This window comes from Bos indicus, chromosome 10, assembly GCF_029378745.1.
Source record: "Bos indicus isolate NIAB-ARS_2022 breed Sahiwal x Tharparkar chromosome 10, NIAB-ARS_B.indTharparkar_mat_pri_1.0, whole genome shotgun sequence".
Classification (NCBI taxonomy): domain Eukaryota; kingdom Metazoa; phylum Chordata; class Mammalia; order Artiodactyla; family Bovidae; genus Bos; species Bos indicus.
In genome coordinates this window covers 12,338,353-12,360,834 of record NC_091769.1, presented here as the reverse complement: position 1 = coordinate 12,360,834, position 22,482 = coordinate 12,338,353, and the positions used below count along the sequence as shown (strand labels likewise).

The window sequence follows — 22,482 nt, the reverse complement described above, 5'->3', positions numbered from 1 at the left end:
GCCCAAGATGGCGATGGAGGGGCGGGCGAGGCGGCAGCAGCCCCGGCCCCCGCGCCGGCCCCCGCTCAGGCCCGGGCCCCCGAGGCCGCGCCCCCGCCCGCGGCGCCGCGCCTCCCCGGGCCACTGACGCCCGGCGCGCCCTCCCCCGGCGGCGGCGGCGGCGGCGGCCGAGGCGCGGGGAGGCGGCGGCGGCGGCAGCCCGGGCCCGGCCCCATGTCGCGGGGGGACGCTGGCCGCGGCAGCGGGCTCATCGCTCTGACCTTCTGCCTGCTGACCGCGCGCGGTAAGGGCGGGCGCCCAGGCAGCGGCGGGAGCGCCTGCGGGGTGACTGTGCGCCCCGGACTGCGTGAGGCTGTGGGGCCGCCGCGCCCCGAGTCCCGAGCGAATGGGGACCGTGGGGCGCCGGCTGCGCGCCCTTGTGCCGGTGATGCCTGCGCTCCGGGGTCCGCGAGCCGCGGCGGGCGGCGTTCGCGGCGCGTACTTGTCCGTAGGGGGTGTGTATGTCCTTGGTTTGTGGAGTCCGGAGTGAGTGTACGAGTGTGTGTGTGTGTGTGTGTGTGTGTGTGCGCGCGCGCGCGCGCGGAGGGTGGGGAGGGGGCTTCTGCCTGGCGCACAGGTCCGCAGTGCGTGGCCGATCGCTGCGTGGCATCGCGGGCAGTGGCAGCGGTGCCGGTGGTTTGTGCGGGGCGGGTACTGCCTTGTACTCGCGCGTCTCCGTGTTGGGAGTGTGAAAGAGGAGGGGTGTGTGTTGAGATTGTGTGTAATTGTGTTCATGGCACTGAGCTAATATTTGGCCTTGGCTTTTGGGGAGTGTCCTTGCCCTTGGTGGGGGGACAGGAGTAGGAGATTCCGGATTAACTGGGGATAGTTGTGATAAAATACTCAACTTTGTCCAGTGGGTGTGTCCCTGAGGCTGGTTGCGGGGGGGAGCGGGGGACTGTTGCCTCCCCCCAAAACCCGAGGCCCGGAGTGGGCTGGGGGAGGGGGCAGGAACCAGTTGCTTTCGTGGACGAGTCCAATACTCGCTGTCGGGCTGGGACGCGTGTCACTTCTGCCCCACCCCCGAGGGACACATCTGAAAAGGGTTGACGAGGTCAGCAAGGCCTGCTCCAGCCCCCCAGCACAGTGCGCATTGGGGGTGGGTAACTCTCCAGAGTTGTTCTAGATGGAGAAAGGGCTGGGGATGGGGTGACGAAGTCCCAAGTGTCTATGCTTAAGGGAGCCTTTTTCTACCCCGGCCCGCTCCCTTTCGGCCCCGTGTGCGTTTGGGGGGCGGCCCAGGGGGAAGGTGGTTGGGAGCGCTGGGGAGGGGGATGGGCTGCCCGCTTTGTTCGCCTAGTCCTTGCCTTCTCTGCCTAGCGGGGAGTTGAGGATGTGTCCGGGGCTAGTCGGGGAGGGACTTGGAGGTGGGGGTGGGGAGGGGGATTTCTCTCCAGCTGCTGCGGCTTTCCAGAGAGACTCAGCCAGGCCACGTGGGAGGGAGGCAGGGACGGCGGAGGGGGGAAGGAGCCTCCGCCTGGCCCGCCCCGGCCCTTCTCCAGGAAACCCAAACAGCGGGTGGGAAAGTATCAGGAACTACTGGGACCCCCTAGCTGCCTACAAAGACACGCCCCTTTTCAGACCCGACTGCGGACCCGGCAGGAGGCCGCCTAGGGGCGGGGTCCCGGCCTCTGGGCCAGGGTAGTGGGGGGTCTGGGGTTGTCAGGTGGGGTGCGGGGAACCTAGGGATTAACGAAGAGTTGTACCCACCCTCTTCTCAGAGCTCCAGACCGGGGTCGGGATCATCCAGCCAAGCGGAGTCAGGGTTGGGAACTGCACTCAATCGAGCATTATGGAGTAGCGGTGGGGCCTCCCGCCAGGGGCTCAGTTTGCCTCGGAGACCTGGCCTCTCCGGACTCCGAGTGCACAAGGCCGAGCTGGGGCTCCCTTGGCAGCAGTGTGCTTGGCTGAAGCTACTGCGCTGCCGGTCCTCAGTGCTAAATCCTCTGAGTGTGCAAATCTTCTCAGTCCTGGGGACATTCCCCAGGCTAGAGTTTGACTAGCCAGCCCCATCTGGATGGAGGTCATTTATTCAACAAATATTTACTGAGTACTCGTTTTGGCTAGCATGTGACCGGTGCCTGGATATAGTAAATAAGGAGGAGACTGACAGGTAGTCAGCAAAGGCTTCCTTCAGGAAGTAGTGAAAACTAGAGCTCTGTGCAGAGGGTCAGTTAGCACGGAAGGAGAGCGATGGTAGGGAGTTTTGCACAGAGAACTGCACATGCAAACGCTCAGAAGTGACTTTCTTTAGACCACCGGATGAAACTAAATCTGGCTGGAGTTTAGAGTGCAAGGCATGAGGCAGGTTAAGGAAGAATGGGCCAGGGGCCACAGAGTGTCAAAAAGAGAAGGCTGAAAATGGAGCTGGATCCAACTCATGAAGGGGCTTATAAGCCCCACCAGGGTTTCTGGCCTGAGAACCCAAATGAGTCCTTGGGGGTTTTTTTGTTTGTTTTTTGTTTTTCTTTTAAAATATTTACTTGTTTTTGTATGCTCTGGGTCTTCCTTGCTGCTTGTGGGCTTTCCCTAGTTCCGGAGACTGGGGGCTCCTCTCTAGTTGTGTGTGGGCTTCTCACTGCCGGGGCCTCCCTTGTTATGGAGCACAAGCTCTAGGCACGTGGGCTCAGTAGTTGCAGCTCGCTGGCTCCAGAGCGCACACTCAGTAGTTGTGGCTCAGGGGCTTAGTTGCCCCCTCAGCATGTGGGATCTTTCTGGACCAGGGATCGAAATGGTGTCCCCTGCATTGCGGGGAGGATTGTTAACCACCACCGGAGCACCAGGGAAACCCTGGAGGGTTTTGAGATCTGTTTTGCATAAGCTTACTCCAACCGAGGTAGAGAATGATTGCATGGGATGGAGGCAGGAAGCTGCCTCTTCTTGGGAGGCTGTGGTAGTAATCCAGAGGAGAGGGTGGTGGTAACTAAAGTAGTGGCAATTGGAATGGCCAAGTAGCTGGATTCTAGAGTAGAATTAGCATGATAGTTTCAGGGAGTTTGTAGAGAGTGAGGGAGGGAGAAGTGAAAAATAATAGACACTTCAGCCACCTTGACATGTTGGAGTCAAGACTGACTGCCTGTCTCCCCAGCACACTTCTGGTCAGGGATTGGGAACTGGGGAAGTGTTGATGTGAATGGGATCCTACCTGGGAGTGGTGGTGGGATGCCCAGTGCTCTGTTTTCACCACAAGCAGAATTTAGGGGGTGGTGATGCAAGAGGTCAGCAGGAGGAGGGCTCTAAGAATAGGTGAGCTGCTTTCTTCTCACCAGGAAACTCCCACCTCCCATCCCTTTCTCATCCCAGAGGCTTGGAGGCCAACCTCCATCAGTTGGAGTGTTGGGGTGGCCATTTCTAACCTCATCTTGGGGGTTAGGAACTAGGTCAAACACAATCTCTATTTTTTTTCAAGATTTTTTTATTTTGATGTGGACCATTTTTGAAAAATGTCTTTATTGAGTTTGTTACAGTATTGTTTCTGTTCTATGTTTTGGCCTTTTGGCCAAGAGGCATGTGGAATCTTAGTTCCCATACCACTGATGTTGGAATGGGACATCTTAACCACTGGACTGCCAGCAAGTCCCGAACATAATCTCTATTAATAGTGAATCTAAACAATCCAGTTAAACCTTCACTGATCTTGTATGTTTTTTCATGGCTCAGTTAGTCATGGCTCAGGCTTCCCTGGTGGCTCAGACAGTAAAGCATCTGCCTGCAGTGTGGGAGACCTGGGTTCGATCCCTGGGTTGGGAAGATCCCCTGGAGAAGGAAATGGCAACCCACTCCAGTACTCTTGCCTGGAAAATTCCGTGGACTGAGGAGCCTGGTAGGCTACAGTCCATGGGGTCACAAAGAGTCGGACATGACTGAGCGACTTCACTTCACTTCAGTTAATCATGAGTTTCAAGTTGATTAATCTCACAATGAGTCTTCAAAGGTCGGCACTAAGGAGAACTTAGAAATACTTTTAGCATGAACTCATTTTGCAGATGAGAAAATTGAGTGACTTCCCAGAGTTACATGGATGGAGACTGAACTGGGACCGTAACCAATCTCCTGGATATTGGAGTAGCCATGCCTTCCCGGGATTTGGTACACATTAAACCCGAGTTCAGTCTCTCTTCACCCCTCCCCATCACATGAGAAGTTACCAACAACTTGGGGCTTAGCCCCCTCACTTCGTGTGTCTGGGCCTGGGCCCTGGAATCCACTGTTCCCCACCCACCCCCACCCACTGCCTCCTGTTTTGCCTCCACTCTTTCTGAGATACAGGAACCAGACTTGACACAGAATTCCAGATGCAGAACAGATGTTATTGCCAAGCAGGCCTAGGGGCTCCCAGCTCCCTGGGTCACAGGGGAGGAAGAGAAAGAGTGGCTCTGATGGGGGAAGACCCCAGCCCCAGCCTGGTCAGGGATGGGGGATGGCAGCTGGGGGGAGAGAAGAAAACCAGAGAGGATGATCTGGGCCTGACATGCAAAGAAATGGAATCCTCGTGCTTGGGACTGGCTGGGCTGCCAGCTACTACTGCCTCACTGCTGAGGCATTGTCTGGATTTGAGGGGCTGTGGGGTCCCTGAGGTTGAGAAGCAGAGGCTCAGGAAGCCGTCTCTCAGGTGCAAACCTGAACACACAAGCTGGTGCAGAGTCAAGACTTCCAGATGGCTTCATAAGGGGCTCACTTACCTTGCACATAGCTTGGAGCTCTAGCAAATGAATGGAGCATAAGAGAGACAAAGGTGGGCACACAAGAAAGGTATTTTTAATTGGACCTTCCATATAGCAGCAGAGGTGAGGTAATGAGTTCCCCAGTCCTGGTAATGTTTAAGTACAGAATTTCTTTGAATGTGAGTTTGCTGTTTTGTCTCTGGGCTTTTTTTGTTTGTTTTTTTTTTTGGCTGCGCCGGACAGCTTGCACGATCTTAAGTCCTTATTTCCTTGATCAGGGGTGAAACTCGCCCACGGCAGTGAACGCACAGAGTCCTAACCAGGGAATTCCTAACAGGGAATTCCCTGCCTTGGTGCATTTTCAGCATTTTGCTGGATATCTCATAGGAGGCACATACTATGCTAGGCATTTTCCCGCATGTATTATTCACATCATCCCCAGCCCTGAAGGGAGTTCCTATAATTTTTCCAGATAAGGAAATGGATGTTTGGAAAAGCACAAGGGGCTCTGTGTCTTGTCCTGTTGCGTGTCTCTCAGCCTGTCCTCTCATCTGTTCAAGGACTATTTACTGAGCACCTGCTGTGTGCCAGACAGTGTTTTAGGTCCTAGGGAACGCTGACCAGGACAATAATCTCAAACTTGTTGCCTTGCTGGGGAGATAGGCAAGTCAGAAATCTGCCGTGCTAACTGCAATGGCTCAGGTACCCAGGGTCCTATGGGGCAGAAAAAGGAGCGCCGTCGAAGTCAGACCCCAGGATGGCACAGCTACTGAGGAAGATGGAGCAGCAGTGCTTTCCGAGAACAGAAAGTGGTTTGGTCTGGTGGGGGCTCCGCGTGACAGGAAGCAGGAGGTAGGCCAGTCAAGCTGAGCGTGGCTTTGCTGTCAAGTCTGCTGGGGCCGAGCCTGACTCCACAGGATCACAGATGAAGGGAATGCTGTCTTCCTCGCATCCCAGGCAACAGTCCCAAGCTCTCCTTCCAGCTGTTGTGGGAGGGGCTTAGCTGCTGTGGGAGGGGTTTAGCTGTTGTGGGAGGGGCTTAGCGTGTGGTATGGGAGGTGGCCAAGGTGGGGAGTGGGGAAGGAGGTTTCTGGAAGAAACTGACTTGTGTCTCCTGGGAAAGAGAGTGGTGTTGGTGTCATGGAGAATTGCCCTTGTAGACTGAAAACAAGTTATAAATCTGTTGGGCCCTGAAATTCAAAAATGACAAGGCATTGATGTTTGTGGCAAGTTCTTGCCTTAACAAAGGCAGCATCTCAGCTTTGTCCCCCTTCTTCCCCCCACTCCCCCATCCTCTTTTCTGAAAGTTCACTGAGGAACGGAACCCTGGCTTATGCCAGGCCCCCACAAGTCCTGCAGAACAGCACTGAGCTGGCCCCAGGGCTCAGCAGCGAATCTCCTTTCTGTCTGGGTCCTAATTGGCCTCATAAAATCTAATTTATCCTGCAAGTGGGTAAAATAATGCCAGAAAAAGGAGACTGAGAGATGGTCCTGGGGCTCCTGAGCATAGAAGCTCTGTATCTCCAGCAGGGTCCCCCCCTCCCCACCCAGGAGAGTGAGGAGAAGGGCTTGTGGGGGAGGGAGAACCCCTTGAGCAGAAAGCTGGCCACAGCGTGTCCGCTTTGTCCGCCCTGGCCTGAGAGGGAGGGCTGAGAAGTGCTCATGGGAGGGGCTGGGGGTGGTGGGAAAGGGGGGGGGCCATGAAACCACTGGGCAAACACTGCCCACTCTCCGGAGCATCACTTTATGCAAAAAGATTTGGTGGTGTAGGAGCCACATGTACATGAAAGCCAACACTGCTGTGTAGCAGAATAGGATGCAAAATGGGCCAGAGGTTTCAAAATAAAAGCATTTCAGGTGGTCAGTAAGCCTCCTGAGTCTGATCTCCTCTACTGCTGGGAGAATTTTGGTGAAAACGAGAACCGTGGCAGGTCTTCATTTTAAAACTAGGGAAATGGAACCTGAAAGGAGGAAAACGGACCAAGGTCATACAACACATGATGCGCCTAGGACTCTGACTCTAGGCCAAGGCTGGTCCCACCACATCCCATGGTCTGTCTTAGGCAAGAGGAAGGATGGGTAGGGGACCTCTGAGTGGCTCCATTCTGTGAGACCCAGGAAAGACCTTCCTTGGAGGGGAACAGGGGCAACTTCATGGAAGGATGTGGCAGCTGAGCTGAGCGCCTAAGGATCCACATGTCCTGGGCACAGAAGTTGGGCTGGGCCCTGAGGCAGAGAGAACCTCCTCTTATTCGGGAGCAGCTCTCTCCTTGATGCTGGGTTCACCCCTGGGATATCCAAGAAGGACAATTTCCCCAGACTATCTCCCAGAGAGGCGAGCCCCTCCCCTGTTGGGCCTCAGTTGGGCTCCTCCCCATCTATAAAATGAGCAGTCTCAGGCTCTGCACATATTTTCATTAACGTGAGCTGATCTGGACTCCTGGCACAGCCCTGTACCCCCCGGGACCCCGAGTTCTCCCCACATCTACATCCCTGTTGGTTTCCACTGCCGCCTGGTCTTGCTGGGTGCTGAGCTCCTCTGAGGTGGGGCAGCCAGACATCTGCTGATCCATGAATATTCAGAAAGGAATTGGAGCCTTCTCTGGGCTCCCCAGCCAGCCACGGCCCCTCTGGCCGCCATCCTGCCTGTCCGAGCCCAGGCTGCTGACAGACCCAGCAGCTGCTCGGGGCCCCAACTGTTCACATTGTTTGTTCACCACGGCGGGGGATTTTCCAAGCCTCCGACATGCTTTGGGGGGCAGGGAGGCTGCCAGAGGGCTCAGGGATTCGAGTCATGTGGGGCTTTTCTTCCCTGAAACTCAAACCGACTGCTCAGTGGCAGCTGGAATGGGGCATTTGGAAGCCGCTGGGCTGACAGCCCAGGCTGGCCTTGCCCCGACCGCGTTTGCATCCGAATCTAGGGCCGCAGATAGACAAGGGACTGGATGTTGAGAATAGTGATTTGCATTTGTACATCCCTTTCCAGTTTATGAAGTCAAAGTATTAGTCGTTCAGCCGTGTCCAACTCTTTGCAACCCCATGGACTGTTGCCCACCAGGCTCCTCTGTCCCTGGGATTCTCCAGGCAAGAATACTGGAGTGGGCTGCCATTCCCTTCTCCAGGGGATCTTCCCAACCCAGGGATCGAACCCGGGTTTCCTGCACTGCAGGCAGATTCTTTATCATCTGAGCCACCAGTGAGATCTCCAGTTTATGAAGTGCCTCTAAAGAATGAGTTCCCATTCCTTGATTGATGCCTGTTAGGCTTTGAACTGGAGCCCTGCCCTCCATCATCTGGTGTAATCCTCACAGGCTCCATAGTATCACCTTCATTTTACAGATGTGGAAACTGAGGCCCAGAGAGGTGAAGTGGCTTGTCACATAGCTGGTAGATGGAACAGCATGATTGGAAGCTTGATCTTCTGCCCTGGGATCAGGTGCTCTTCGTGGCTTCCTTCCCCAGTTTGGCTGGAAGCCAGGTGAGGGCAAGTGCTGCCTTCTCCTGGCTGCACCGTCTAGTACTGCTGAAACCAGCTGTGTCATTGAAGGTGCCTGCAGAGCCTTTAAGAAAGGCAGAGAGGCCCATTCAGACCCCCTCTGTCTGTCTGTCTTCCCACAGCGGTGTCCTGGCTTCTGCACTGGCCTCTGTATCTCAACTTGTCAGGACTTCTCCCCTCCGTCTTGATCCTAAAGTGTTGGCAAATATGTGTGTAGGTGTAGCAGAGATTCGGGTGCACATGTTTAGATGTGGAAGGTATCTATAGTTTTTTGTGTGTATCTAGATGATACAGGCTTCCCAGATGGCTCAATGGGTAAAGAACCCGCCTACAATGCAGGAGATGCAGAAGGCACAGGTTCGATCCCTGGGTTGAGAAGATGCCCTGGAGGACGTCTTGAAAACCCGCTCCAGTGTTGTCTGAAAAATCCCATGGACAGAGGAGCCTGCTGGGCTACAGTCCATGGGGTTGCAAAGAGTCGGACATGACTGAAGTGACTGAGCACTGCACAGCTAGATGATACTCTAAATCAGTTTAGGAATAGGTGTGTCCAGTTCACTGGACAATCCTGCCGTCATAGAATCTCAGACATCACCTGCTGTGTTTGAGTAAACAAGAGCAGGGCGGGGGTGGGGGCAAGAAAGTCCCAAGGCCACACAGCTAGACTGTGACAGGTCCAGGTCCAGAACTGAGGGTTGCCTGAGTCCCCCACCGCTGTGCTTTCCGCATGCCCCTGACGGGACGCTGTCAGCCCTGGCCTGCCTGGTAATGAGTATGGGCCATTGTCTTCACCTCTGTCCCTGACTCACTCTCAGACACACCATGGTGCCTTTAAGCAAGGTGTCAGGCCAGAGGATAGAAGGGGGCCTTCAGCCTTGGAGCGTCTATGGGACAAGGAGGCAGCAGGCCAACCTTGTGGGAGATACAACGGGAAGAACACACCATTTCCCTGTGAATAATGGTTACTGGGCCTGGCTGAGATGTTGCTTAAAATGATAAACATTGTCATTTGGGTGTTTTGCCTTGACCCTGGGATGGCATTCCCTGCCTCTGTTGTCCTCCTCCTTCACCTCCTGCTCCCTTCCTCTGCTGTCCACCTTTGTGGCCAGGGTGGTGTTGGAGCTGCGGGCTCTTCTGGGGCATCTGCAGAGGGTTGGAGGCCTGGGTTCTGTGCTGGCTCATTGTGCGGCTCTGGAGGAATCAGCTGCAGGGAGGAGAGCTTAACTCTTGCAGTCGCTGCAGCAGAAGTGAGTTGGACAATCATGGTTGAGATGATCTGCAGGATTCCAGGAGAGGGAATGACATTACTGAGCCAGGTCAGCCACTGTGCCGCTCTCCCTTAGCACACAGCATCTCACTGACCACTCATGGCAGCCTTTTGAAGAACAAATGACTAAGTCTTTTTAAATTGAGAGGCAATTCACAAGCCACAAAATTCACCATTTAAAGGCTACAAATCAGTGGGTTAAGTTTATTCACGAGGTTGTGCAACCATCACCACTATCTAATTCTAGAAACATTTTCAGCACCCAAAAAAGAAACCTTAGATCCCTTAGCCATCTCTCTTCATTCTTCCCTCTCCCCAGTCCCTGGCAACCATGAATTTATGGTCTTGTCTCTATGGATGTGCCTATTCTGGACATTTCATAGAAATGAGATCACATTATACAATATGTGGCGTTTCATAACTGGCTTCTTTCCCTTTGCATAAAGTTTTCAAGGTTTATTCCCTCTGAGGCAAATGTCAGTACTTCATTTCTTTTGATAGCTGAGTAATATATTTATCCATTCATCAAGTGATTGGGTTTCCCAGGTGGTGCTAGAGGTAAAGAATCTGCCTGCCAGTGCAGGAGGCATGAGACTCAGGTTTGATCCCTGGGTTGGGAAGATCCCCCTAGAGGAGGGCATGGCAACCCATCCCAGTTTTCTTGCCTGGAGAATCCCCATGGACAGAGGAGCCTGGTGCACCATAGGGTCGCACAGAGTTGAACACGACTGAAGCGACTTAGCACGCACGCACGCACAGGTGATTGGGCATTTGAGTTGCTTTCACATTTTGCTAAGAACTGTGTTATTTTGTGGATGAGGAAGTTGAGTGGGGCTGAGGGGTGGGCACGATGGGCACGAAGCGCAGCCGTTGACCCAAGATCACAGTTAGTCAGAGGTAGAGCTGGGATCCAGACACAGGTTTCCTCATGAGCCCTCTTTCTCCGAGGCTTGTCCCCAACCCTGGTGCAAGTGGCTCAGGAGCTGGAGGCTGTGGGATGTAGGAGGACACACTCTGATGGCCCTGGTGTCCCTCCTCTACGCAGGGGAGCAGCCATTGCCCCAGGAGACGACCGTGTCGCTGAGCTGTGGAGCAGGGCCGCTGCAAGTAATCCTGGGCCCAGAACAAGCCCTGGTGCTGGACTGCAGTCTGGGGGTGGCTGCCACCGGACCCCCCACCAGCGTCACGTGGAGCAAGGATGGAGGCGCCCTCCCTGAGCACAAGCACCTTCGCCTGCTACCCAATGGCTCCCTATGGCTGTCCCAGCTGCCAACAGTAGATGGCACTGACGAGGCAGACCCTGGGGCTTCAGAGGTCATTGAAGGCAGCTATTCCTGCCTGGCCCATGGCCCCCTTGGGGTGATGGCCAGCCAGGCTGCAGTGGTCAAGCTCGCCAGTAAGTGCTACATCTGGGGCTGAGCTGAGATCCGCACGACGTGGGGTGTGGGAACTGGGATCCGCTGTTAGTTACTTGCATTAAGGCTTGTCCCTGAGCCACCTCCCTTTCCCTGCCTCCTGTCCTGCCCAGTGGGTCCCTTCCTGCTACTATCTGTCTCACCGTTCAATAGTCTCACATCTTCCCCACTCTTCTGCTGCTCCTCTTTTTCCTTCCCTGTGACTTCGAGAGTCTAGACCTGTGCTTTCCTCCAGGAAGCCCACCAGAGAGACTTGAGTGTCAGGAGCACAGCGGTGCTCCCCACGCCCATAGTGTGTGGCGCTGAGCTGCATCGTCCAGCCACCCCTTGGGGGGGCTCTTAGGAGGCACAGATCACCATGACATAATTTTGAGGCCAGAGGAGACACTGTAGTCTGACATGAGTAAGGCAGGGGGACTCATCTGACCAGTCATCACCACTTACCCTCTGCCTGCCTGTCTGCGTCGGGTTGAATTTTCTCTGCGCGTGTTTCTGTCGCCGGTGTCCCTCCGTGTCTGTGTGCACGTGTGTTTCACCATCTGTGCTCACTGTGGCCTCCTTTCTCGTGTCCCTCTCCTGTCGCTGTATTTTCTCACTGTCCTCATCCCCAGCCCTTGCAGGCTTCTCCCTGCACCCAGAATCTCAGACTGTGGAGGAGAACGGGACCGCTCGCTTTCAGTGCCAAATCGAAGGACTGCCAACACCCGTCATTACTTGGGAGAAGGACCAGGTGACAGTGCCTGAGGAGCCTCGGTGAGTGTCCTATAATGGAGTGGGGAGTGGTTCCCAGAGGGCAGATAGGTTGGGCTCTGGGACGTTCTTGGAAACTGGGATCCTTAGAGTCAAGGTGGCTCCATTTGCCCAAACTGACTTAGGAGCCAACCACTACCAGATGCTCAGCTCATTTCTGGTCCCAAAGAGAAATTGGGCCAGAGGTTTTTGCTCCCTAGGAGAAAAGCCACCTACCAAGCTATGGGGCTTGGGTTAAGAGCAGTGATCTAGTACTTCAGAGCATATGTAGCCCAACCACTTGTTTTATCGAGGAGGAGACCAAGGGCCAGAGAGGAGCTGTGTTTTATCCAAGGCCACACAGTGAGGCATTGGCTGGATGTTTGTAGTTTGCTCAGGGCCAGGAGGCTGCTGGGAGGCTTTCTCTTTGCAGGTTCCTCTGAAATTTCTACCCTAGATACATAACTTCTCTTCTTCCCTCAGTTCCATCCAGTGGGGTGCAGCATCTGATAACTGGGTTGTGGAGAGCTTTTCTGTTTCACCCTCCTTTCTCCCCATAAAGGCAATGGAGCAATCCCAGGGAATGGTTTCTAGGGCAGAGGAGAAGCAGAGGCTAGACCCAGGACCTGATCACTCCTATGGCTTCCTGGGAGAGCCCAAACGTACACAGAGCATGTCCAGAAGGCATGAGGCTCATTTGCATCCCTGGTCTTGGAATTGGTCTCGTGACTTGGCCGCCACCCCATAGATTCTTTTTTAATTGATGCGCTGGGTCTTGTTGCTGCATGTGGGCTTTCTCTATTTGAGATGAGCCAGGGCTGCTGTCTGGTTGCCGCACGTGGGTTTCTTATTTCGGTGGCTTCTTTTGTGGCTGAGAGCACAGGCTCTTTAGCACTCTGGTTACAGCAGCTGCGGCTCCCAGGCTCAGGAGCTGCAGCACATGAGCTTAGTTGCTCTGAGGCACGTGGAATCTTCCTGGACCAGGGATCAAACCTGTATCCCCTGCATTGGCAGGCGGATTCTTAACCACTGTGCCACCAGGGAAGTCCCACCCCGTGGATTCTTACATTTTGAAAAGGTTTCTCCAAAAGCCTTTCCCAGCCACCCTGCCCTCCTTTCCGTGCATCTCTCTGGCTGTAGTTACCAGCCCACTCTCTCCTCTCCCAGTTGAGGTGAGATTCCTCAGGCTCAGAAATACTGGTTTCCAGATCTCTCTGCCCTGGAACTAACCTGTCTTTAGAGTATTGAGTTGGCCCAGCTCCTCTGACTTTTGTCCATGTCTTGGTAGGGGTGAAAGTGTGAGAGAAACTTCTAGATAGAAAAGCCACAGGCCACATCTCTGCAACAGTTGGAAGGGAGGAAGAAGGGTGAGAAGCCAAGATGTAAGTGATCCTGTGATTCTGGTGATCAGTGAGCCCCAGTGGTCCAATGGGTTGGACTAGATCGTGGTTTCCAAAGTGAGGTTTTTTTGAGAATATTAGTCCCTAAAGATGATTCTTGGAAAAAAAATTTTTTTTCCATGGTCAAATAAGACCAGGAAAGTGCCTATAAATCTCCCTCTTGGAGTTGACAAGTCCCCTGAGCAGCCCTGTGCTGAGAACCTGTTCAACTTGTTTAACCACCTCTTAGAGTCATTTGCTCCATAGTGTCAGTCGCTCAGCTGTGTCCGACTCTTTGCGAATCCATGGACTGTAGCCCGCCAGGTTCCTCTGTCCATGGGATTCTCTAGGCAAGAATACAGGAGTGGGTTGCCATGCCCTTCTACTATCCCCAGAATGAGCATTCTAGGGCGGGGCCTTGGGATTGCCAACCCAGTTTCCCAGCACCGGCATGTTAAGTTCTGTGCCTCCGCGTGTGGCACCCCTCACTGCTGGGGGTGGACGCTTCCAGGGAGTTGCTGGGTGAGGGTCAAGTGCGAGGTGGGAGAGAGCAGAAAACTCTCCCTGCGTTAAAAGTCACAAGAGGCCCTGCTTAATGCGAGCGGTGTGTTCTCACTTAATCCCTCCCGTCATCCTGCAAGCTAAGGGTTTCCTATTTTTCACATTTTCCTCTATTTACTTTGTTTATATTCCTATTGGATCTATTTTTCAAATTCGTATAAACAGAGAAGAAGAAACAAAAATGACTCATCTTCTTGCCACATGGGAAGCCTCTGTTAGTTTTGATGTCTACCTTCAGGACTTTTCCCCTGTATGTTTATAAATATTAAACATTTTGGATGATATATGCTGGGTATTTCTATTCAGTCTTTTTTATAGAAAACAAAAATGGGATTATATTGCAATTCCTGCTTTTTTTTTTTTTTTCACTTCATGCATACAGAACCCCCTTCCAGGTCTGTCTGTGTGGCTGTGGCAGATGCTTTTCTCTGAACTGTGAAACGAGGGAACTGAGGATCAGAGACACTAGTCACTTGCCTCAAGTCACACAGCTGCTGCCGAGAGTATCTGGCGTTGGAGCCCTGGGGTGGATGATTTGGTGGTTGGGGTGGGGAAACCGCAGGGTCTGAAGAAGCTCCTGTTGTAGGTGGGCTTAGAGATGGATCCAGTTATGCTCAGAGGATAGGTTACTGCCTCAGTGTTTCTCCACAAATAGAGGAGTTCCCGCACCTCCCAGCATCTAGTTAGGCCTCTCCCAGGAGGCTGGAGCTGTCAGTTCCTGGACTCTGGAAGTGTTTGCCCCCAAGTCCTCTGAAAATTGATCCTCATCTATAAATAAGCCAGGCTCATATGTCCCAGCACATTGTGTGTGGGGTGGGGGATAAAGAAATACCTAAAACAGCAACTTGATTATGCCCAAGGTATGTATTTTTACACATGCCCGGATAGAGTTCATGTACAAATATGCTATTCATAAACTCGACTCAGAGGTTTGAAGGAGACCATATGCCCAGGTGTAGGCTGTGCACATGTGCAGTTAATAAGCACACGCCGTCAGGGTCTGTATGCATATTTTGGGCACTGACGGCAAAGTCTAGACCCTAAGGCAATTGCCTGATACTTACACTAATTTCTAATGAGAGGGGATCATTTTTCTTCCACAGGAACCAATAATCACCAAGAGCAACGTTTCCCAAATCACAGGCATTCACAAACTCCTGTCATAATCTTGGCCACCCCTAAGACATTTATATAATCACTCACTTTATACATTTCTTCAAATCAACTCTCTCTTTTGTAACTTTTGTGTCTGCGTGCTAAGTTGCTTCAGTCGTGTCCGACTCTTTGTGACCCTATGGACTGTAGCCTGCCAGGCTCACCTGTCCATGGGATTCTCCAGGCAAGAATACTGGAGTGGGTTGCTATTTCCTTCTCTAGGGGATTTCCTGACCCAGGGATCGAACCCAGGTCTCTCACATTACAGGCAGATTCTTTACCGCTGAGCCACCGGGGAAGTCTGCTTTGTCACTTTGGTGGTGGTGGTGGTTTAGTCGCTAAGTTGTGTCTGACTCTTGCGACCCCATGGACCCCATGGAGCCTGCCAGGCTCCTCTGTCCATAGCATTCACCAGGTAAGAATATTGGAGTGGGTTGCCATTTCCTTCTCCAGAGGATCTTCCCGTACTCACACTTTAAAATGAATGGATTTAATTCCTGCAGGATCCCTGGTCCAGTCCTCTGCCCTGCCCATCTCCCAGGGTCCATCTTGTGTCAGCCTCATGTGACCCTCGGCTCGTGTCCCTTTTCCTGGGGTGGATCTCTGAATCCGCCCCAAGGTGGGGCGCCTTGGCCCTCAGGACATTCAGAGCAGCTCTGCCATTTCTTCTCTGCTCTTGAATCCCGGGGTTCAAGTGTCCTTTTGCAGGTACAGGAAGCAGGCTCAGGCTTGGGAAGAGAATGGTTCCTCCCTTTTAGATAGAGGTTGCTTTCATTCTATAAGTAGCTATTTTATTTGAAGTCATTTTAAAACGATAAAATATACTAACTTAAAGAAGAAAAAGTCACCTACAAACTGACCACAGATAGCTATTACCACGATCTTATGTGGGCTTATAACACATTAACAGGGTCAGGGGTGTGAAATACATAGGAATTTATGAAGCCCGTTTTTCAAAGGAGAAACCTGAGGCCTGGACATTGGATGTCACTTGCTAAAAATCACATTTATTGGAATCAATTCTCCTCACTATGCCACAGCTGCTTTTATTCCAGAGCCAGGAGTCACAAAACAAAGTGTACAAGGGCACGTGCATTTTTCCATTTAAGTTTTATATTCCCAAACTAATAAATGTTCACTGTAACCAAGAAATTTAAAAGCAGAACAAAGAAGAGCGCCCCCACCAGTAATCCCCCTTGCTGAGAAAACCTCCACGACTGACGTGAGCTTTACCACCCTTGACTTTTTCTGGGCACATCCTAGCATATCATTTATCTATTTTCCAAAAATAGCATTGCTTCGCAAATACTGTTTTGTGATTTTCCCCCCCACTAACCAATGTGTCTTGGACATCCTTCCAAGGACAGAGCTTTTGAAACCACATTTTTAACAAAGCAGCAAAGATATTAAATGAACATTAAAAGTGGTGCCATCTCACTTCTTTGGCTGTAGCAAACGCAGCAACAGCACCACACCCAAGGAAAGGCATCCATTCCTTTGTTCGTTCATTCAACACACACAATTTAGGCAATATTACTTGTCAAAGGAGGTATTAGCTCTTGGATTGTTGTTTTTGTTGTTTAGTTGCTAAGTCGTGTTTTTTGCAACCCCACGGACTGTAGCCCTCCAGGCTCCTCTGTCTATGGGGTTTCCCAGGCAAGAATCCTGGACTGGGTTGCCATTTCCTTCTCCTGGGGATATTCCCGACCCAGAGGCCAAATCCATGTCTTCTGCATTGGCGGGCGCATTCTTTATCACTGAGCCACCAGGGAAACTCTTGGATACCTGGAGCAACATTTCCCTGGAAAGACAGGGAACCTTTGGGGTCAGGAAGTGCAGCCAGCTCTTGAGACTGAGGAGGGAGGAAAGGTCTTAGAGAATATAAGGTGGAGGAGACCAGGATGGGGGTGGGGGCCTTGTTTCCAAGATGGGTCCTTGTCTTTCCCATCAAATTCGTGGCGACAGGCTGGGTCCTGGCCCAGGATTTAGCTCTAGACACCCTGCACCTCCTCATCACCTCTCCCCTGCTGGCCCCAGCACTGCTGCAGGCAGCTCTTGGAGCTGAGGATAAGACTCCGGGGGCAGAGTTGAGTTTGCCTGTGGGGTGAGGGAAGGAGTGATGAAGGTTTATGTGTTTGTTCTAAGTCTTTGGGCCACAGCAGATTTCTAGGCTTATGGCCAGAATTCTGTCCCAACACCCTTCTGCTAGTGCTTTTCTCCTGTGTTTAGATTTTCTCATACCTTGCTTTCCCCACGAGCCAAGGGATCTTCACTTCGCGTACACAGCTGCCCCATTCCCTCCTTGACCTTGGCCTAGCCTGCATCCACAGTGAGAAACTAGAAGTCTCACCCTCAAGCTGACCCTGCAGAGATCACAGCTAGAAAATTCAGGAAGACTCACTCCCTCCCTGCTGGGGCCAGAGCCCATTCTGCTTCCCACCACCCAGGCCCCCGTGGACACTTCTCTGCCTGGGATTGCACTGTCTCTAAGCAAGATCTCTGGGTTCTTCCAGCCCAAACTGCTTTCCAACCCTCACCAAAAGGGCAGACAACACCACCCTCATCCATCCTGCCCCTCCTCCGTAATGTACATGTTGACTGGCGGGTGGGGGCACTTGCTGGGACTACATCCCTTCCCACTGGCATTGTTAGCCATCTAATAGCTGCTAAGACAGGCAGATGGGAAGAATGTGGGATTTGGCACCAGGAGATGTGGGTTCCAGTCATAACTCTGCTTTAACTGTGGGACCCTGGAAAAATACCCTCCTCCCTCCAAGATTTGGTTTTCTCACCAATAAAATGAAAGCTATGATCCCCTCTATCTCTTAGGCTTGTTTCAAGGTTCAAATTGAGATCATGTGACTAGAAGGGATTTTATCAGAGGAGAGAGAAGGTAATACAGGCAGGAGGTAAACAAATTCAAACTTTACAGAAGGTTTTTTAATGAAAATAAAGTCTGCTCCTGAGAGCTCCCCAGATCACAGGTTCCCTAAGACAACCACTATGACCAGGAACATTCCGTGCAAAAGCATATAAGTACATGTCCTCCACGCACTGTTCTGTACCATACATATTTTGGAGATGGCCTTGTATCAGCACACAAGGAGCTGCATCCTTTTAACAGCTGCCTAGCATTCCATTCTATGAATGTACCCGAACAAATTTAGCTAGTTCCCACCCTACAGATGGACGCTTGGATTGTTGCCAGTCTTTTGCTATGGCAGACAGAGTTGGAGTGAATATTGTTAAACATACATTTTGTGTATGTGTATGAGAATATCTTGGGATGAAGTCCTTGAAGTGACGTTGCTGGGTCTAAAAGGTGCATGCAGGTTTGATAAAATGCTTATTTGGCTGTGTCGCGTCTTAGCTGAGGCATAGTTGTGGCTCACAGGCTTGAGAGTGTGGGCTCAGTAGTTGGAGAGCACAGGCTTAGTTACCTGTGACACGTGGGATCTTAGTTCCCTGACCAGGCATAGAACCCAGGTCCCCTGCGTTGGAAGGCGGATTCTTAACCTCTGGACCAGCAGGGAAGTTCCAGTATCTTTTAGTTTTAATTTGCATTTATTACGAGTGAGCTTAGTAAGCCACAGTAGGTATTTCAGGAAGGAGGGGTGGTGGGTTCAGGACAGCTGGGGCACTGCCACCCTCCCTGTAGAGCTCCTGTCCACCTCACAGGTGCCCTCTGTCCCTTCCCAAGGCTCATTACCCTTCCCAACGGGGTCCTCCAGATCCTGGATGTACAGGAAGGCGATGCAGGCTCCTACCGCTGTGTGGCCACCAACTCAGCACAACAGCGCTTCAGCCAGGAGGCCCTACTCCGCGTGGCCCACAGAGGTAAGGGGGCTGGCCGGGTGGGGCAATCAGCCATCTTGGAGCTGGGAGGGACCTCAAGTCGTCCAAGACCTGCCTTCAAATAGGTGACAGATGAGGCCATGAAGCCCAAAGAAGGCAGTGCCACCCAAGTCAGAGATAGCACTCAGGGCAGGAACCCAAGACTTCTTTCTGGTCCAGGGTTCCCTTCCTGCTGAGACTGTTTCCATGGGTGGATGGAGTGTCCAGGGCTGGGGACAGGTGCAGGGAGATGAGGTGTCTATGGAGAGGGTAGGTGCCCGTCCCTGCCCTGGGGGAGCCGCCCCCTGCTGCTTGCTGTGGATCTGGCTCCTAATGGTCTGGGACTGTTCTTTCCATTTCTCTGAAAACCTCCCGTCCCAGAGTGACGCGGTAGAAAGGACACAGGCTTTGGGGTCAGAATGACCTGGTTTGAATCCTGGCTTCTCTACTAACCATCTGTGTGACCCTGGGCTCCTTATCAAATGTCCAGCCCAGGGAGGTGGTGAGAATCGCCGAGATAGGAATGGGAAGTGCCTGGTGCCTGGCAGGTGTTCAATAGATCTCACTTCAGGCCCCCTGCAAAGGCCTCTATCTTGCCTTCCTTTGCCAAGGCAGCTCCCCTCGACTCCGACCCCTCCGCTCATCTCTCCATCCCCCTCTCATCCCATCCACTTTCACTCCCACCCTACTTCCGGGGGCTTAGCTGATGAGCGGAGTTTGGTTTGCTGCCCGTTCAGTGCCCGGGGTCTCTGCCTCCACCTGTTGGACAAACCAGGTATTTACCATGCTGACCCAGGGACCCAGGGTCATGCTGAGAACTTGGCAGGGAACGGGTGCTCCGGGCGCCACCAAGCTGGCAGAAACTCGAGCTCATCCCCTGCCTTCCCCACATGGGAGCTGAGGCACTCCAGGGAAGGGACTTGCCAGAACTAGAAACTCCAACTGTTGACTTCAAGTCCAGACTGCAAGTCTACTCTTGACTCTGCTGGTTCTCTGCCTTGAGGGGGGGTTCCATCCAGTAGGAAGAATGGGGGCGCTGTGTCGGAGGCCCGGTTTTTCCTCTCTGGCTCCCAGAGAAAGACCTCTGAGTTCCAGTCCCAGCTCTGTTGAAGTACGCAGCTGCTTTCCCATCTGTCCGATGGAACCCTGGCTGCCCCACCTGTCTTACCAAGTGACTGTGAGCATCAGGTAAAGGGCTGAATGTGAAGACGCCTGATGGTAAGGCTCCCTCTCTCCAGGGTCCCTGGCATCCGCTGGGGGGCAGGACGTGGTCATCGTGGCAGCCCCGGAGAACACCACCGTGGTGTCTGGCCAGAGTGTGGTGATGGAGTGTGTGGCCTCGGCTGACCCCACCCCTTTTGTGTCCTGGGTTCGACAGGGTAAGTGGAGGGAGAGGACTTGAGGGTATGGGAGAGGAAGGGGGTGGCGTTGCACACACCCCCAAGTCAGGGATCTATAAGCGTGACCACAGTATGGTCACCAACCTTTGGTGTGGCAGGAACTAACTTCTGTCCCAGGGTGGAGTGTGGGTAGAGGAGCCTGGACCAAATGAATCAATCTGTCTAGCAAGTTTCTTTTATGAAGCCCACTCAGTCTGCCACTCACAAATCACTCTTGAGACCTTTCTTAGGGGTGGCCGCTGGGCTTTGTTCTCCACTTTCTATGTTTCCAGTCCTTAAAACAGTGCGTGTGGGGCCAGTGAGTCAGGTAGCACTTGGACGCTCTGCTGGTCTAACTACATAGCCCCTCCTGGTCCACCCAGTCTGCTGCTGCTTTTGTGTGCCCGGCTTCATGCTGGGCACAGTGAGTGAAAGACCCAGGTGAAAGAGATGGGGCCCCTGCCCTTTGATCTCACAGTCTGTGTAAGGGAGATATATCCATGAGGAGACTTGGTGGTATCAGGCAGCAAGTGATGAGTGCCGAGCGGGCTGCATTACAGAAGATGCTGTAGGGTAATGAGAGCGCCGGGCCAACGTGACCTCGTAGCCTACTAAGCATGAAACCCACTTTCCTGCCAGAGCCTCCTAGAGCTGTTCGAAGAGGTTAAGGGCCAGGGCTGTTATTCCTGGTGGGCAGATGAGGAAACTAAAGCTCAGAAAGGCAGGTGGAAAGCCAGGACCCAAACTTTAGAGCCTGTTCCTTTTCTGGTACACCACCCCCTACAGCTCTGTATGGAAGAAAAGCAAGGATTACTTGTTTCCATTTGTCAATAAGAAGTGTCTTGTCCCAAGTCGATGGCAGAAGTAAGTCTTAAATCCAGCTCTCTTTACACCTCTTCCCTGGTTCAGTCCATGACCCCACACTCCCTTTTGTAAGTTTGTATCTCACATTCAAGACTAGATAATGATGAATACATAGAATTTAAAGAAAAATAATAACCCAAGATGACTGCGTACCCCCACCGAGCTGATGAGAAAGAACAGTGCTGGTTATCTGTGCCTCCCTGACCTACCTGACCTCACTGGACTCGTGACACCTGCCTAGTTAGGGGAACCTTAGGCCAGCAGGACCCTCATAGTATTATTGGGGTAAGCCTGTGATGTCGCCTACTTCCATCATCAGTGCTTCTCAAATCCTGACCAGGCATCAGGATGACCCAGGGAGCTTCTTCAAATTGCAGACTCCTTCCCTTCACGCCTGAAAGATCATGACCCCGGATTCTTAATGTTTAACAAGTTCCTAAGGTCCTTCTACCGAAAGTGTGGTCTTTACCTACCTCCTGGGCGAAGTTAGAAATGCAGAATCTAGGGTGCCTGACGCCTCTGCATCTTAACCAGGTCTCTTGCGATTCTGTGATTTGTTTGCACAGTGGGGATTTGAGAATTGCTGTCCTAGAGGGTCCAGACACTGTGGTTCTGGGGTCTCACTTGAAACTCTGCTAATAGCAAACTTAGAAGACAGAGACTGGCTTCACTCCTGTCCCTGGGTGCTGTTCCTTTTCCAGGAATTTACTCCACTAAGTCTGGAGAAGGAAATAGCAACCCACTCCAGTATTGGTGCCTGGAGAATCCCATGGACAGAGGAGCCTGTTGGGTTACAGTCCATGGGATCGCAAAGAGTCGGACACGGCTAAGCGAGTAACACAACACAACAACAACTCCACTAAGTCAGGGGAAGGGCATGGCTTTTTTGTTTTGTGTTGTTTTCTTCTGATGGCAAAAGTTGTACATATTCATTGTAGAAAACTAAGGAAAACCAGAAACAGTAAACATCCCACCACTCAGAGACTAAATTGCTAACATATGAATGTGTTTTCTTCCAGAGTTTTTTCTATGCACATGTATATTTCCCCCCCTCAAATAAAAGCATGCTGTATTTACAGTTCCAAGTCTTGTTTTTATTCAACCGTATATCATAAGCATCTCCCCATCTTTATTTTTTATTTATTTTTGGCCACACCATGCTGATTGTGGGATCTTAGTTCCCTGACCAGGGATTGAACCCGTATCTCCTGCAGTGGAAGTTCAGAGTCCTAACTACTGGACTGCCAGGGGAATTCCCTCTCCATCTTTAAAGCTTTTTCAAAAAATAATTTTAATAACTGATAGTCCATCATTTGAGTATAGCCATGATTTAATTTTTGAAGTCCTTCCCAGTTGTCCACTGTTACAGTTAACGCTGAGGTGATCAGCATTGTTAACAGCTCCCCACCACAGGGTGCCCACAAGTGGAATCCTGGCTTCAAGGTCAAGCTGGAGCCCCTGTATAGCCCTATCCGCATTTACCCTTGCTCAGGCATTGCAACATACTGTCTTTAAAAACTTTCCCACTTTAATAGGTGAAAATGAACATCTGTGTTTTGACATGCATTTCTTTGGTTTTGTGAAGTAGAATAGTTTTTTTGTTTCCTGGCGGTTTGCATTTCAGCTCCTGAGTGTAAGGCAAGGGCTTTCAAAATGATTGTCACTTCACATCAAAATAAGTCTCCCGTATTTAGGTCTCT

The 22,482-nt window shown here is 52.1% G+C and overlaps 1 protein-coding gene across 1 annotated transcript in view; it reads left to right on the top strand.

Moving 5' to 3' along the window:
* Positions 1–36: 36 nt before the first annotated feature.
* Positions 37–22,482, top strand: part of IGDCC4 (immunoglobulin superfamily DCC subclass member 4) — a 40,470-nt gene continuing 18,024 nt past the window's right edge. The window contains exons 1-5 of the mRNA XM_070796908.1: positions 37–283; positions 10,512–10,862; positions 11,493–11,634; positions 18,406–18,542; positions 19,778–19,918. Of these exons, the coding sequence (XP_070653009.1) occupies positions 214–283; positions 10,512–10,862; positions 11,493–11,634; positions 18,406–18,542; positions 19,778–19,918 (841 nt within the window). The 5' untranslated portion in view covers positions 37–213. The remainder of the gene's footprint in view (positions 284–10,511; positions 10,863–11,492; positions 11,635–18,405; positions 18,543–19,777; positions 19,919–22,482) is intronic.